The sequence below is a fragment of the Cavia porcellus genome, unplaced genomic scaffold (assembly GCF_034190915.1).
Source record: "Cavia porcellus strain 051 isolate PalLab524CR breed Dunkin Hartley unplaced genomic scaffold, mCavPor4.1 scaffold_23, whole genome shotgun sequence".
NCBI classification, from domain to species: domain Eukaryota; kingdom Metazoa; phylum Chordata; class Mammalia; order Rodentia; family Caviidae; genus Cavia; species Cavia porcellus.
The window spans coordinates 40,551,710-40,567,251 of NW_026947506.1; the positions used below are offsets into that span (position 1 = coordinate 40,551,710).

Genomic DNA, 15,542 nt, shown 5'->3' on the forward strand with positions numbered 1-15,542 from the left:
GGGAGAGCATCTCCGCATAGATGAGTCACCAAGAAAAGGAAAGAGACAGAGATGGGAGAGAGACAGAGACACAGCTCCTGGAGAGACTGAAAAAAAATACACACACACATACACACACACACATACACACACACACACACACACACACAGCATAGGTGGTATCCATAGACTAAGAAGGGAAAAGAAATTATGCACTTCCATAATTCTGATCCAGCCCCTTCCAAAACCCACCAGTCTCACACACACACACACACACACACACACACACAACATAGTTGCACTAAGATTCTGAGACACACCCACTTAACACACACAATGTCACACCTAGCCCAGTACAGTCACCCCGACTTCTGCTAAGGATGTGGGGCTGTGAGTCCTCCTTACTCTTACGGGATGATGGAAAAGGGATCAAAACCTTCTAGAGCTGCGACTTCAAAAACCCAGGACGCGGCTTCAGGGCCTCCCAGTCTGCACCGTACACACACGACAATACACACAGGTCTTCTGCCTTCCTGTCCACACCTACCTAGTTACATATCTAGCATCATCTTCATCAAAAAGCAATTTGGGGTACCTGTTTTTGGGGCACACCAGGCATGTTGTCCCGGATGGATCCCACCCTGACACCCCCAGACTCATACACATATGTACAGACACACACACACACACACACACATACACACAAAAACGCCCATGGACACACTCACACGGACGGAACCAGCTTTCGCTGCCTCTCCCGCGGCCGCGCTCTTCCTGGCGCCCCCGTGCGTTACATTTCGGAACCGCAGTCTCCGCCGCTTCTGAGCTCTGCTCCCACGGGGGCGGCGCCCGGGCTCCTTCCACGTCCTCTCCCTCGCCCCGCTTTGCCCACCCAGAAATGGGGGAAGCAAGCGCTACTAGAAAGCGAGTCAGGCGCTTGAGTCCTGGGGCAGACGGAGGCTGGTCCTGGATGCCGGGGTGAACTTGGGAGGCGGACCCACAGAATTTGGGTAGGAGCTGACTCCCAGGTTCGGGGTAAAGCGAGGCCCGGGGATGGTGGGCGCCGTGCTACTGCGCGCCTCGCTTCTGAGCGGCCGCTTCTTTCCTCCGTTCCGGGGAGGAGGGGGCGCCCAACGTCCAGCAGCCCTCCCCATCCCCTTCCAGGAAGTCATTAGCCCCATTGCCACAGGGCTTGGAGATCCTCTCTAATACAGGCTGCTGGGGAAGGGGGAAGAAAATACGACTCATCCATTCTCGCTGAGAAGAAGTGAACCGCACGCGGAGCGCAGGCAAAAGGTCCCTTTTATTGTGAGACAAGCGGCCCCGAAGTCGGAGCTGGGGAAAGTGATGCTGGGGAGAAACTGTCCCCCTTGCCCACCCTTCTCCCACCTTCCTGGAGCCCTCCTCTGCCCACACCTTGGATTCCAGGCCCAGAGAACCCTGTTGCTAGGGTCAACATCTCCCTAGCAACTGTCCACTGTCCAACAAGAAGTTCGAGCTCACAGCATCACAGAGTGGGAGGTTCTGGGCATGCTCTGGGCTTGGCATACCTGGGTTCTAGCCCCTGCCAGCCTCCCAGCTCCTGAGAGTGACTCAGAAGTCACCTGGAACATTTTGAGCATGTTTTCTTCCTCAGACGATGGTGTAGGGCTCAAGTCTAGGAGACAGGGCTGTTTAAACGCAGCAGTCACCATTTCTGTTTAAGCAGGTTCACAAAGTCCAAAAAGCAATGCAATCCAGAGTTTGGGAGCAGTGTCCACAAATATCAGGAATGTTCCCTAGAGGGTATCCGATGGAACCAGGAGACAGCTTCATGCCAGGCCCATAGCCTGACCTCACCGGTACCACAGCTTCTAGCCTGAACCCCAGGTGAGCTGGGCCGAGGGCCTGCAAAGTGGGGGGAGGGGGATTTCAGGCTCAGGAGAGTGCTGTAGAGGCCCAGATGGGGGACTGTCTTGGGTACAGGTCTCTCTCGGTTACTGCACACTAGGTCTGTGTGGAAGCTGAGCACAGGGAGAATGGCAGGGCAGGAAAAGGGGCCAAGAGTGTGGGAGGTGTGGGGAGGCGGGGAATGGGGGGCAGAATCAGGGAGATGACACTGATCTAGGGGCACAGAAGGCTGAAGGGGGCAGTGAGGAGGGGAGTGCTGGGCAGTTGTGAAGTTTTACTGTGGCCAGTGGCCGGGGAAGAGGAGCAACAGTTGAGCTGGGACAGACCTCTGCCTGCTTTCACCCACGAGGGGGCGGAAGAGAGAAGCCAGGGAAGGCGGAGCTCACTCCCCGGCCAGGGCCTTGCAGGAAAAGTGCCCTACAGGGCCCAGTTCTTGGCAAGGGAGAAGTTAGATAATAAACAGCAGTGCAAAGGGCTCCCGCAAATTCTGCAGTTCACAGCCAGGCATATGAGCCTGTAATCTCAGCACTCTAGGAGGCTAAGACAGGAGGACAGCAGTTTAGAGCCCAGTCTGGGCAATTTAGCAAGATTCGTCTCAAAAGAAAAATAAATAAATAAAAAGGGCCGGGACTCTAGCTCAGTAGGAAAGCCCTGAGTTCAATACCCAGTGTCCCTACCTCGGGAAAAAAAAAAAAAAAAAAAAAAAAAAACAGTTCACATCTAGATTTAGGCAAGGATATTTGGGGATGCTAGAGACAAGAGAGTAGCTAGAAAGGGAGGGTGGGAATGGACACCTGATAAGGGGAGGAGTTAGAGGAAACTTCAGAGGAGAGGGGTGCAATAGGAGGGTGCAAATCTAAAGAGCTTCTTCCTTCTGAACTGGGAGAGGGAGCCTCAGATGTCAGCCTCCAGCAGATGCCATTTAGTAGAACTCTTGGCCAGTCCCAGCCCCAGGTCAGCCTGGCAGAAATGAGCCAGCTGTTGCCACAGCTGGGGTGCCAGGAAGAGCCAACACATGACACTGAAACTGGCAAGGTGTGGAACTCAACACTGCAGGTGCCAAGTTGAGGTGGCACCATTGTTGTGGCCGCAGTGGAGGGGGAAGGGCACTGCACCCAGTGTGAGCATAAGTGGGTGCACTCAGCTGTCCAGGCCCTTGGCTGCCATTAGGCACGGGTCACTGTCCCTGGCCGAGAGCAGCCAGATGGTCCCAGTGAGAAGCACCTGGTTCTGCATGGAGAGTGACATCAGAAGCAGAGGGTGATGTGAGAGGAGGCCATGATGCCACCTGCCGGGGGCATGAGTGAGCATGGGCCAGCTCGGTGCCCCCCATGTCTTTACTTCCCTCCTAGGCCCTCAGGAGGACCATCTGTGAGCAACCGGGGTGGAGTGGAGTGTGGGAGCACCTGGGCCCCCAGGGTAGCAGGGATGGGCCTGGGTCAGGGGTTCCCCACGCCTTCATCCCCGAGGAGATGGGAATGCAGGAGGTGAGCTGGAGATGAGGAAGCAGAGCAGAATGTCAGGTGGGGTAGGCGGAGAGTAAGGATGCAGGCTCAGTGCAGAAGAGCAGCTGGATGACACAGGCCAGGCAGAGTCACAGAAGTCCAGACGTTAGGACTAAGGGCTGGAAGCCAGGAGTGAGGAGTTGACGCTCCCTGGGCGAAAGGGTCTGGGTAAGGTCTAGGCTCACAAGCTGCTCCACTCAGTAAAACCCAGAAAAAACAAACGATGCCTTGCATGCCGGTGCATGACAGGATTTCCAGCTCTCTGGGAGACTGAGATAGGAGCACCGCAAGTTCAAACCTAGCCAGGCAATTCAGTAATGAAACCCTGTCTAAACAGTGTGGGGGAGGGGGCCTGAAAGTGCCGCTTCAGTACTGAAAAAAGTAAAAATGCACTGGGCTGGGATGGACACCTTTATGTCCCAGCGGAGGCCAAGCCATGCCTTGTCCTTACCTTCCTGGTGATTGTGTTTCTTTAGCTCCCGGGGCTCAAGCCGTGCCACCTTGACCCCCAGGTGCTGTGGCCTGACCAGCTGCTACCCTCCACACCCTGGTCGCGCTGGCTGTCCTGTGCCAATCACATCCACTGGCTCTGGCGCCTTTTACAGACGGCTGCCGTTAGGAGGCGCCCTTCCGCCTCTGCTGCTGCCTCCGGGGAACTTAGTGTCTGGATTGCAGAGTTTGCAAAAGTCTTTCCACTTGGGCCTCTTCTGCCTCTTGAGATGTGCCAGTTCCTGGGGCACCTGGTCCCTGTCTGCTCTCCATGGCCTCTCTCCTTGGCTTCACCCCCAGGATTGTGCCAAGTTCCCTGGCTCCTCCACCAGCCTAGCTCAGCGGGTCCTCAGCTGTGCCCTCTCTGTCTCTGTGCTCTGTTGCTGGGGGCCTGGTTCCCCTCTCAATTCTCCTACTCCTCTTGCCTGGTCCCTGAGTTCATGGTCCTGTCTCCGGAAACTCTCAGATGGACCCTCAGCCCTCATCCACCTCGGCTGTTTCCCTATTGTTCATAGGACTGGGAGAATGGTGGTGGGGGACCAGTAGGGATTGAACCCAGGGTTGTTTTTTTTTAAACAGTTTGAGGCGCTAAATTACGCAGGCTGGGCTTGAACTTGCAAACCTTCCTCAGCCTCCCAGTGCTAGGATCTCACACATCCATCACCATGCCCAGTTACTGTTTGGGATCCCCCGTGGCCCCATGCCCCAGGATCTAGCTCCTGGATCCCATACCCTGTGCTGTGACACCATGGCAGGCCGTATCTCCGCAGCAATGCAGCAAAGCATGGAGAGATGTTAGCCCCCTGCTCCCTTCCTAGTATCTGTGCATCCAAATCTGGTTTCATCCCCTTCGCTTGGGCCCTGCTCCACGGTTGTCAGGACTCCTCCATCGCGCATGGCCAGCACTGCAGTGTGGCTGGAATCCCACAGCCCAGCAGCAGTCAAGGCCACTGCAGATGTGCTCGAGAAGGCCAGCACCTCCTCAAACTCCTGTTCCAGGGCTGCCACCAAGTCCAAGGGCTTGGCCTCTGCTTCGGATCGCCATCTGGACCTGAGCTCTGTGCCCAAGGACTCAGCCTTGCTCTCAAGTCCTGGCTCAGCTCCCTTGCCTCATCCTGAAGCCCAGATCCACACCAAAACTTGGCCCTGTCTTCCATGGTCGGGTATCAGAGCTGAGTCCACATCTGGAGCAGCCTGAGGGACCTCTAAGGTGGCTTCCATCACCCTGTAGAAAAGAGAATTCAGCCCAGGATCAGAGGCCCCTGTTTTCATGTCTGGGTCTCCGCATGACAGTCCCAATAATCCCTTCCTACACAACTTACTTTTTTTCCTGCTCCCCTGGTAATGTCAGTCTCCCAGTCCCTTCCCTCCTCCCATGAGTTCCCAGAAATCATAACTCTATCTCCCCCACCCCTGCCACAGTGTTCCCAACAGTCAGGAACTCAGGAACCCCTAGTGTGAACTAAGCACACGCTGCACACCTGCAATCCTAACACTCCTGGAGACTGAGGCGGGAGGATTCGAGTTCAATCTCACCCTGAGCAATTTAATGTCTGAGTCCCTGTCTCAAAATAAAGTCATTTTTAAAAAGTCTGAGGGTATTTTTCCATACAAAAGCAAAAGGAAAACCTAGCAAGAGTCCCAAAGCCTTTAACTCCAGATTGCTTCCGTGCCAGCCAGTTCCCAAAGACTTACCCGCTGTCCGAAACCAAAGCAAGACTGCACCATCACCAAGGTGCCTAGGAGAGGGTCCCCAGGGAAAGCAAAGGGTCTAGCCCCTCAATGTCACCTCCCGTGGTGTGCCCCAGAGAAAACAGGGAGGGTGTCCATGCAAGCAGACCTAAAGGCCAAGCACCGCGACAGCACTGCAGGTTTCGCAAGCCATTCCCTCTCAGCCAATCAAAGCCCACTTTCTTTTCTGCATCCTGACTTTATTCCCTCTTTCCATAGGGTGATTTGGGCTCCGCTCCAGGGCAGGGTGGTGATTTCTTTTTTTCTTTCAGTACTGAGAATTGAACCTAAAACCTTTGCAGTGAGCTATGTTCCCAGGCCCTTTTTAAAATTTTTTGAAACAGGTCCCACTAAGCTGCTCAAACTTAGGATAGTGGTGTCTCAGCTTCCCAGAGTGCTTCGATTATAGGTTTGCACCCTACCCTGTTTAGGTGGTAGTCTTGCCACTGCTAGTCCAGCAAACAAAACTGTCCACCATGGTCACATTTACTTTTCCTCCAAAGATGAAGTCTCTCTCTTCTCTCTGTTCTTTTTTTTTTTTTTTTTTTTTTTTTTGAGACTGAGTTTCACTATGTAGCTCAGGCTGGCCTCAAACTCACAGCAATCCTCCTGCCTCAGCCTTCTGAGTACTGGGATTACAGGTGTATACCATCATGCCTGGCTCTGTTCTTCTTAAATCTGTTCATGTAAGCATTGCATCATCTCCCACTCAAAAGTTTCTTTGTCCGTTCTTCTCCTCAAAGGGTCTGACACCTTTTTGGCTGCCAGCTTTTTTATTTTCCTTGCCTAGTGACAGAGCCAAGGAGACAGCCCCTGCGCAAGTCCTGATGACTACCAATTCCAGTCTTCAGACCAACCAAATCAACCAATCAAATCCCCCTTCCTCTCTCTCAGCCAATCATAATGCTCCCTTCACATAATCTGCATTAGAGCTTCATTAACCAACATTCCAGGGGACACAGACTGGCTACTCTGTAGCAAGTGATTTTGGCTTCGCTGAGTTTTTTTTAAAAAACAAAATACTTGATCCAGATTTGGGGAAGGGGACCTGCTGTGGCACCAAGGGGTGTTGAGGGCACAGTTATAAGCTTCTATGACAGAATCACACTTTAAGTAAAAGCAGCATGTATACATAAAGCACCAAACTAAGAGTGTCATCTCCACCTTCTTTCCTAACTCTGATCCAATTCCAGTGCCTAAAGGAGAGGTTAAAGAACACAGGGCCAACATGAGGGAAGGGGGAAGCAGGTGCAGAGGATTTTAGAGGCCCTCTTGGGGCCATTAAAGACCACGAGGTCTAACCCTTTCTTTTTTGCAGTATAGAAATTAAAGCTCAAAGATGTTAAAAGTCTGGTTCAAACTGATTTGCTCAGGTAGGAAAAGCCTACAAATTAACTGTCCCTGGCCTCCTAAGCCAGTGGAAGAGGCACTTTCTGTGTGCCCGGGTCTTCAAACCAGCTTTGATGGAGGACAGGAACCACGTGGGTAGAAGTAAGGGTCCCAGATGGGCTAAATTAATCCAGACCCATCGAGGAAGTCCCGGGAGAGCCTCTCTCCTCCTCACCCTGCCCACACTGCCAGCAATCCCAGCGCCTATACATAGACCAGCTCCAGAGCTAGACTGCTTGTGCCAGGCTCTGAGGAATGGGGTCCCCCAGATAAACAGAGGGCCCCTAGCTCCCTTGTTTGCAGGCGAGCTGAGCCAACTTTGGCTTCTAGTGGGCCCTGTCCTCTCTTGTTTAAGGGTCCTGGGGAAACACAAGCTAGTATCTCAGCGTGACTCCCTGTGGGCAAAGCAAAAGCAACCTGTATCTGGAACCTGGGAAACTAATTCCAGGCTGTAGGCTCCAGCACCCCGCCTTGACCTTTGGGATAAGGAGACAATCTCTGCAGAGAATTTCTAATAAGGATGTTGATAAGGTTGTTTGGGGTCTGAGGAACAGTGAGCTAGGGGATTCCCAGGGTCAGGAAAGAAGACACTTTCCAATTCATCCCTCATCTTTCCTTTCCAGGCACTGCTGCTCTTATTCCCTTTGGGAGTGGGAGGACATAAAAAAGGTTCTAAAGTCCCCTGAGTCCTGAGGGAGGTGACTGCTAGCAGCAAGGTAGGTCTGGGGTTCCAGGACAAGCCCGGCCTGTGAGTTGTGTAAGCTCCAGAACCAGGAAAAAAAATATATCTGATCGCTTCTCATCTTCTAGTCTTGCCCTGGAACCTCGTGCCCTGGAACTAACTTCCAAAAAGAGTCCCAGTGGAAGAAGAGGCAGTCCTGGGTCCCCAGTGCACTGTGGGAGATGTAGTTCAGGCAAGTTCAGGACCAGGCTTCAGGAAGAGGGGCCTGTCCCCCTAACCCTCTTCTACATATCCCCGGGGCCATTCTTTTACTCTCATGAATAACCACCCTGGAGGAGATGGTGACTGGAGGCGTAAATGGGCAATCTGGGTGTACACCCACCTCCACCCCACCCCCATTGCACCCCAACACACCTGAGGCACCTGGCCTGAAGGGTTCCCGGGACTGGAGGAGGGAAGGGAAGGAGGAGATGGAGGGGAAATGCCACCAGGGAAAGACAAAGCAAGCTGCTGTACAAAAGCCCCAGAGACAGAGTGAAAGGGACAGGAACTGAAGCAGAGAGGAGACAAAGGGACGGGGATATGTGGGCCAGAGGGGAAGAGAGGGAAGCCGGAGGAGGTACCTGATCTGCCATCACAGAAGGACACTTTGGGACTCCCTGCTGGCTGATGTTCTAAGAATCCCGTGGTGCACGCCCTCCCCAGGGGAACCATAAATAGAAGGTGACTGACACATCCCTTTCTTGTCAGGATGCTGGCGGGGAGGTGGTGGGCCCAGGGGTGAGCAGAGTCAGGGAAGAGCTGCAAGAAAACTCCCGGAAACTGAGGCAGGGAGACAAGATGAAGTGGGCAGGAAGGGGCCAGGAAGCCGACCAGCAAGGGGGGTTGTCCTGAAGGCCAAGTCAGAGAGAGGGGGCTTACCTGGGGGTCTTCTCAGATGAGGGTCTTTCTCCATCTTGTTCGCGGAGTGAGGGCTTGAGGTGAAGCCGCAGGGAGGCAGATTCCCAAGAAAGCAGTCTACTTGGCCGGTCCCGGACCTCCTGGGGATGGAAAAGGGCTGAGTGGGAGGAGCCCAGAGTGCCTCTGCACCTGAGGCTGTCTCCACCTGGTTATCTGGGTCACCCGGTTGGGAGGGGGCACGGCCGTCGTGTCCCTTAGGTGGAGGGGACACCGGTGGCTTCTGTTGGCCCCCTTCTGCCATGCAGCAGCGCGCCAGCCCCCAGCCCCGGGTCCAGGGTCCACCTACCTCGCCGAGCCGGAGCCAGGGTGCCTAGAGCCCAGCAGAGGTGGGGGGCGGGGAGGATGATCCGCGGGGATCAGGGTCGCGTCGAATCAGATTCGGACTTCCAAGTAGGCTCGGCCCAGGCCAGGCTCCTGGAGGTTGGGGACAAGGGTGTCTCCTGGCGACTCGGAGGGGCGGAGACCCCAACGACACGGAGGAAAAACCTGGGAAGGATCTGGAGCGGACTCTAGTTCTGCTGGGGGCTGGTGCCGGTGGGTCAGCGACCACGGGTCCTGCCCACTATGACTCCCCACTTTATGCAGGCTGGAGAGTGGGAGCAGGATGAGGAGTCTCGAGTTTGGATGGAGGTAGTGATTGCCCAGTTCACCCCTAGCATTTCTATGCTGGGTCCCTGAATCCCCCAATCCCTGCCACACCAGGTCTGGAGCCACCCTCACAGTAACATCCTCCAAAGACCCCTTTCCACTCCAGCTGCTAGGTTAGAACTACTAGAAGCCAGGTATAGTGGCTCTCACCCTAATCCCAGAACAGTGTAGTAGGCTGAGGCAGGAGGGTTGCAAGTTCAGGTCTCAGCCTGGACAACTGAAATTTATGGAGACCCTGTCTCAAAAATAAAAAGGAATGGGGTGTAAGTCAAATAAAACCGAGAGACAAACCACCAGAAAGAGACCTTAAAGATGAAACTGACAGAGAAGATGGGAAACCAGAGAAGACAGGGACAGGAAGGTAGTGACACTGAGAGATGGAAACTGAGAGCCTGCGCAGAGTGTGGTGGACCAAATGGTCTTTGTCTCGCCACACTTGTGCCCCGACCCCAGCAGCCCTCTCCCAGCTTGCACCTCTCCCAGCTCACACACTCTGGCTCAGGAGGCCAAGATGCCTGGGGGCCCATGAGGGTGCACTGAGCATGCACCCCACACCATGCACCCCTCGAAGCCAGGTAAGCAGATGAAAGAGTGGCAGGAAAAGCGGGCCTGGGATTGGAATGGATACAGTGCTGCCTTGACCCTAAAAATTGGGGGCCCAGCCTCTTAACTCCTGAGGGGCTCCCTACTCCACCTACTGAGTAAGAGGAGGACACCCATAAGTCCTACCCTATAAGGACAGGGACAGGTGATGGCCACACAGGTCCTGTGTAACTGCAGAGTGCTCTGGACGTGCGGGGAAAGTCAGGAGCCCCTGAGGCCTGCTGGGCTGAGCCCTCCCTCCTACACCCGCTGCCAGCGCTCAGCCCCTCTGCTCACCTGGAAGTTATTGCTCAGCTATCTCCCTCCATGGCAAAGGGATGTGAGAAGACAGGGGATCATGTTCCTAGAGGCACACACTCAGAGCTACACCGAGGGTTAAAGGCAGGAGAACCGGGGTGCAATTCTAGCCCCTAGGAGGCCCAAAAATAATAGAGAAGTCATTCAACTTCTTTTCTTTCTTTTTTTGAGGCAGGGTCTTGCTAAGTTGCGCAGGCTGGGTTCCTCTGTACATATTTGCTGTCCTCCTGCCTCTTCTCCTCTTTCTTTCTGCTTCCCAGCTGGCCATGAAGAAAACAGACCTCTGCCCCATGTTCCTGCTGTCACCACAGGCCCAGTGACCATGAACTGAAACCTCTGAGGCTGTGAGCCCAAAACCTTTTTCTCCTCTAAAGTGATTTATCCCAGGCATCTTATCACAGTGACTAATCAAACACAAAACTGGTAAAGGGGTAATCAGGTCAAATCATTTATGGCAACTTCTGTCAAGTGAACACGATGGTGTATCCTCATCTACTTTAGTCACTGGATTGGGCACAGTGTGGCATCTGGCTCTTCCGCAGTCAAAGTGACCATGAAAAGGAGATGTTCTCAGTGGATTCAGGACATTGAGGCAGCCACAATAGTGTAACTAAAGACACTCACGAAAGAGGACTTCCAGAGCTGCTTCAGCAAGTGGCAGGAATGGTGGATCCAGTGCATTTGCAGTGTGTTCGAGGGATATATTTTGAGAGGGATTCATGGCAATGTATCTTTTATTATAATAATTTACATATATATAGAGAGAAAGAGAGAGAGAGAGAGAATGAATCACTTTGTAATTCAGGGTGGCCTAAAACAAATGGCGACCCTCCTGCCTCAGCCTCCCAAGTGCTGGGATTACAGGCCTGCTCCACCACACCTGGCTCACCATATATTTTCATCCCACACCATATAAAGCATATGTGTGATCCATGCTATTATTACTAGCAATGTCCTTTGGCCACTCTAAATTCTGTCAGTGCTGTCTTATACACTACCTTTTGGGCCACACATGGTTTATTACAGACTTTTATTTGGGGAGAGTCAGCTGTGCATGCCCTCCTCATCTTCAGAGTACACAGTGATCTCTGTTTTTCCCAGCATTGGTGTCATGGTTTATGTTTGTGTCCCCCAGGCCTTATGAGTTTGCATTGTTCATTTGTGATGGTTCATTGTCTAGTGCTTGGATTGATGGTGTCAGTGCTCCACCCACATGGGGGTGGAGCCAGGATGTGATGTAATGGCAGGAAGAAGGTGTGTCTTTCTCTTTGCTGGTTCGAGCTTGCTGTTGACAGCTGCCATGAACTGCGGTCCAGCCATGCCCGCCTGCCTTGGAGCCAACTGAGTGTGGACTGAAACCTCCAAAAACTGTAAGAAATAAACCTTTCCTTTCCCAACTTGGGCATCAGGTATTTTGTCTCAATGATGAGTAAAAAGTAACTAAGACAATTGGGGATCAAATCCAGCACACTGGGCAAGTGCTGCAGCCCTGAGCTGTGTCCCATGCACCTTGGCTGTCCTGCTCTCTGTGGCCGTGCCCTCCGTCACCCCACTTCCTGTCCCACCGTTCCCCAACAATGAGCTGCCTGACTCTCCATCTGCAGCTTCCTGAGGGTCTCTGCACCCATCCATGTAGGGCCAGGGCTTCCTTCTGCAGGTTTATTGGTTAGAGGGTCCCCTCCGGGGCATCTCCCTCTCTCTGCAGCTTGAGACCAAGGCAGAGCCCTCCGGCTTCCACCTCATCTGTCTTCCCCAGTGACACCTCCACCTGGGCAAATCACCCTCTGCCAGTCAAGCCTTGACTTCCCAGGTCATCTCCAGCTACCTATGGGACACAGAGAGAAAATGAACAGATCTGGATAGTATGTGCTTTGCCACACACAGCCAGCTGTGTCTAAGCTAAGAAAGGAGGCCGGATACGAAAGGGTAAAGGAATTGGCTCAAAATCACAGAGCCAGTGAGCACCTAAAAGCCTCATCCAGAATGATAGCCCTGAAAGGAGTCATCCAGCTCATCGCTGGATGACAGACGCCACGCACTCACCACACACCCGTGAGCCATGATGACAGTCTTCCTGTCAGGGTGGAGGACACAGAGCCACCTCCAGTAAGGACTGGAGAAGATGATGTAGACAAAGCACCCACTGCAGCGTTTCTAGCACAGCAAGCCACTTACTGGCAGGAATGGTTCAGTAGCCAAGTGGAGCAGCAGGTCTCAGAGGGAACACTCAGCCTCTCCGGTTCATGCTGCACCCAGGGCTGCTGCTCTAGGGGCACCATCAGTAGCTCACAAATCAGGGATGGAAAAGCATTGAGCTCAGCCAGGGACTCTTTCAGGACAAGGTGGCCTGAGAGTTGTCTCACACCTCTGGTGTGAGACGCCGGATACAGAGAGGGTGCTCAGCAAGTGAATGAATGACCTTAGTCTATTTCTGCAGTGGAGGACAGTGGGATCAGGCCGATTGTTATCTAAGGTCACTTAAGTGGGTAAAGGAAAAACTAGCTTCAGCAATTATCAGTTCATAGCTGGGCATGGTGGGGACACATCTGTGATCTCAGAACTGTGGGAGGCTGAAACAGGAAGTTTAAGCCCAGCCTGGGCAATTTAATGACTTAATGAACCTGTCTCAAAATCAAAAAATCCAAAAGGATGGCTGGGGATTTAGCTCAGCGGCATAAGCACCAGCGGCATAAGGCAGGCAGTCATGAGTTCGATCCCTGGTACTGATTAAAAAAAAAAAAATCCAAAAGTGAATGTAGTTCAGTGCAAAGGCCCTGGGTTTGACCCACAATATATAACTGGGCATGGTGGCCCACACCTGTAATCCCACCACTTAGGGGGCTGAAGCAGTAGGATTGTGGTGAGTTTGAAGCCAGCCTAAACCCCCATAATATATATATATATTATATATATATATATATATATATATAATATATATATATAATATAGATAGCATATATATAATATATATATAATTTAGTATTTAACCTACACATATATAGTATTTATAACTAATAGTATTTAATCAGTACTACAAGCTTTTTCTCTAATATTTTGAAACCAATTTTAGATACCATTGGTAAATATTTCTGCATATGTTTCTAAAAGCTAAGGATTTTTTTTGTCTTTTTTTTTCTTTTTTATCGGTACTGGGGATCAAACTCACAGCTGCCTGCTTGCAAGGCAGGTGCTTATGCCGCTGAGCTAAATCCCCAGCCCCCAAAGCTAAGGATTTTTTAACAATACTGTAACTATAATATTGTTATCACATCTAAAATAATTAATAATTCCTTGATATCATCAAACAACAGACAAGTGTCAAACACCTTATAAATGATATTTTAAAGAAGTTGTGCCTTGGGCTGAGGCTGGAGCTCAGTGCTAGTATTTACCTAGCAGGCAGGAGGTTGGGGTGTGATCCCCAGTACCACCAAGGAGGAAGGAAGGAAAGGAGAGGGGGAGGAAGAGAGAAGGGGGCTGTGTGTTTTCATTAACCCCAAATAGTCTAAACCTCGTATTGGTCGGCGTGGCGCCCACCTGAGGGAATCTGCCTGCTGTGCTGACGTCCTTGCTTTGTCCCTTCCCACACTGTGCCAGGGTTGGTTTGTGTGGACAGAATAAGGTAGAGGTGACACTATGGCACTTCCTCCCACCCTACCCCAGGATAGGGGATTGAACCGGGGCCTCACATTAACCTATATCTCCAGGCTTAAAAAAACAAAATCTGGTTTTTGGCTTTTGGCTAGGAGGAGGTTAAGTGCTAATTTCTTCGGCTGTCCAGAATCTGGGTTCATCCGACACCAGCCGTCCCCACCATGCTGCCCAAATGTTACCCCAGTGAGATCAAAGTTGTGTATCCGAGGTGCACAGTGGCGAAGTCAGTGCCATGTCTGCCCTGGCTCCCAAGATTGCTCCCTTGGGTCAGTCTCCAAAAAACTGGGTGATGACATTGTCAAGGCAACTGGTGACGGAAAGAGTCTGAGGATTACGGTGGTTGAGGCTGGCCATCTGGAACAGGTAGGCTCTTCTGCCTCTGCCCTGATCTTGAAAGCCCTCGAGGAGCCTGAGAGACAGAAAGAAACAGAAAAATCTTAAACACAATGGAAACATCACTTTTAATGAGAGCATCAACACTGTGGCTCTGCTCTTTAACCAGAGATCTTTCCAGAACCATTAAAGGGATCCTGGGGGTCACCCAGGCTGTGGGTCACAATGTGGATGGCCAGCACCCTCGTGGATGGCCAGAACTGCTTCAGAGAGTGGCAAGAAAAGTGAGGTAATTGTGTTCAAAGTGAGGAGTAGTATTTTTCTTTTTGAGATAGGGTTTTGCTATGAAGTTCAGGCAGGCCTTGAACTCACTTTGTAGCTGAAGCTGGCCTTGAATTCACAGCGGTCTTGATACTTCTGCCTCCCAAGTGCTGGGGTTACAGATGTGTGCTGCCACTTTTCGAGGGGCAGTATTTTGAGGGGGCTTAATGTGTCTTTAACAATAATACCTTTTATTTATTTATTTATTTTTATTTATTTATTTTTTTTTTTGAGACAGGTTCGCCCTGTGTAGTGCAGGCTGGCCTTGAAATCACAGTGACCTTCCTGCCCAGCCTCCTGAGTGCCGGGATATAGGCATGTGCCACTATGCCCAGCTTCTGTCATACATTTAAACAATTTTAAACATTCATATGTTTCTATCATACATTGTGCCTCAGTACTCTCCAGATTGCAAGGAGAAAGCTCGGCCTTGGCTTCCAGCTATGTGGGAGGAGAGAAGGTACAGGGAAGGTCCTTAGCAGCCCAGCACTCTAGGACCCAGACCTCCAGAAGAGAAGAGAAAAAAGGGAAGAAACTCAGTGCCCTATGAGGCTCTAGCAACCCACCTTCTCTCTGTACCCTGGACATGCACTTCTGCCAAGAAGATCTGACGGAATGTTTGCCATTATTCACACAGCATTGTTTCTTTCTTTCTTTTTTTTTTTTTTTTTTTTTTTAGGAAAAGTTCCACTGTATAGCTCAGGCTGATCTTGAACTTACTAGTAGCGTAGACTATCCTTAAACTCATGACAATCTTCCTGCCTAGGCCTCTCCACTGTGGGATTACAGGCATGTGCCACCACACCTGCCACAACGCACAGCATTCTTGAGTTAACTTGCAGCAAATGCAATTTGCCCAAATTCTAAGCACTTGGAGCTAGTATTTCTGTGTGGTGGACACTTTGAGAGGTGGAACCCATGGGGAGTCCTTAGGTCATCGGGGATGCGCTCTTGAGGGGGACGGCAGGACTCAGCCCCTTCCTCTTTTCCTTCTTTAGCTTCCTGGCCACGAGCAGAGCAGTTCTGTGGCCACATGTTCCTACTGTAATGGGCTGTCTTGC

At 51.8% G+C, this 15,542-nt stretch overlaps 1 protein-coding gene across 1 annotated transcript; it reads right to left on the reverse strand.

Annotated features, from left to right (window-relative positions):
• Positions 1-1,247: 1,247 nt before the first annotated feature.
• On the reverse strand, positions 1,248-8,620 carry Nat16 (N-acetyltransferase 16 (putative)). The gene is made up of 4 exons (XM_063233614.1): positions 8,587-8,620; positions 4,664-4,972; positions 3,211-3,238; positions 1,248-2,896 (listed from the first exon to the last, which is right to left on the reverse strand). Exons 1-4 carry the CDS (start codon positions 8,618-8,620, stop codon positions 2,764-2,766), a joined length of 504 nt encoding a protein of 167 aa, XP_063089684.1. The 3' UTR covers positions 1,248-2,763.
• Between the last annotated feature and the right edge of the window lie 6,922 nt (positions 8,621-15,542).

Excerpts from the sequence above, each read along its gene's own strand:
- Nat16 (XM_063233614.1), bottom strand. The coding sequence starts at position 8,620 with ATGGAGAAAGACCCTCATCTGAGAAGACCCCCAG. Across the intron at positions 3,239-4,663 it reads TACTAGGAAGGGAGCAGGGG|ATGGTCCTCCTGAGGGCCTA; the intron begins GCTAACATCTCT and ends GGTTGCTCACAG. Across the intron at positions 2,897-3,210 it reads CCTGAGGGCCTAGGAGGGAA|TTTCAGTGTCATGTGTTGGC; the intron begins GTAAAGACATGG and ends ACACCTTGCCAG.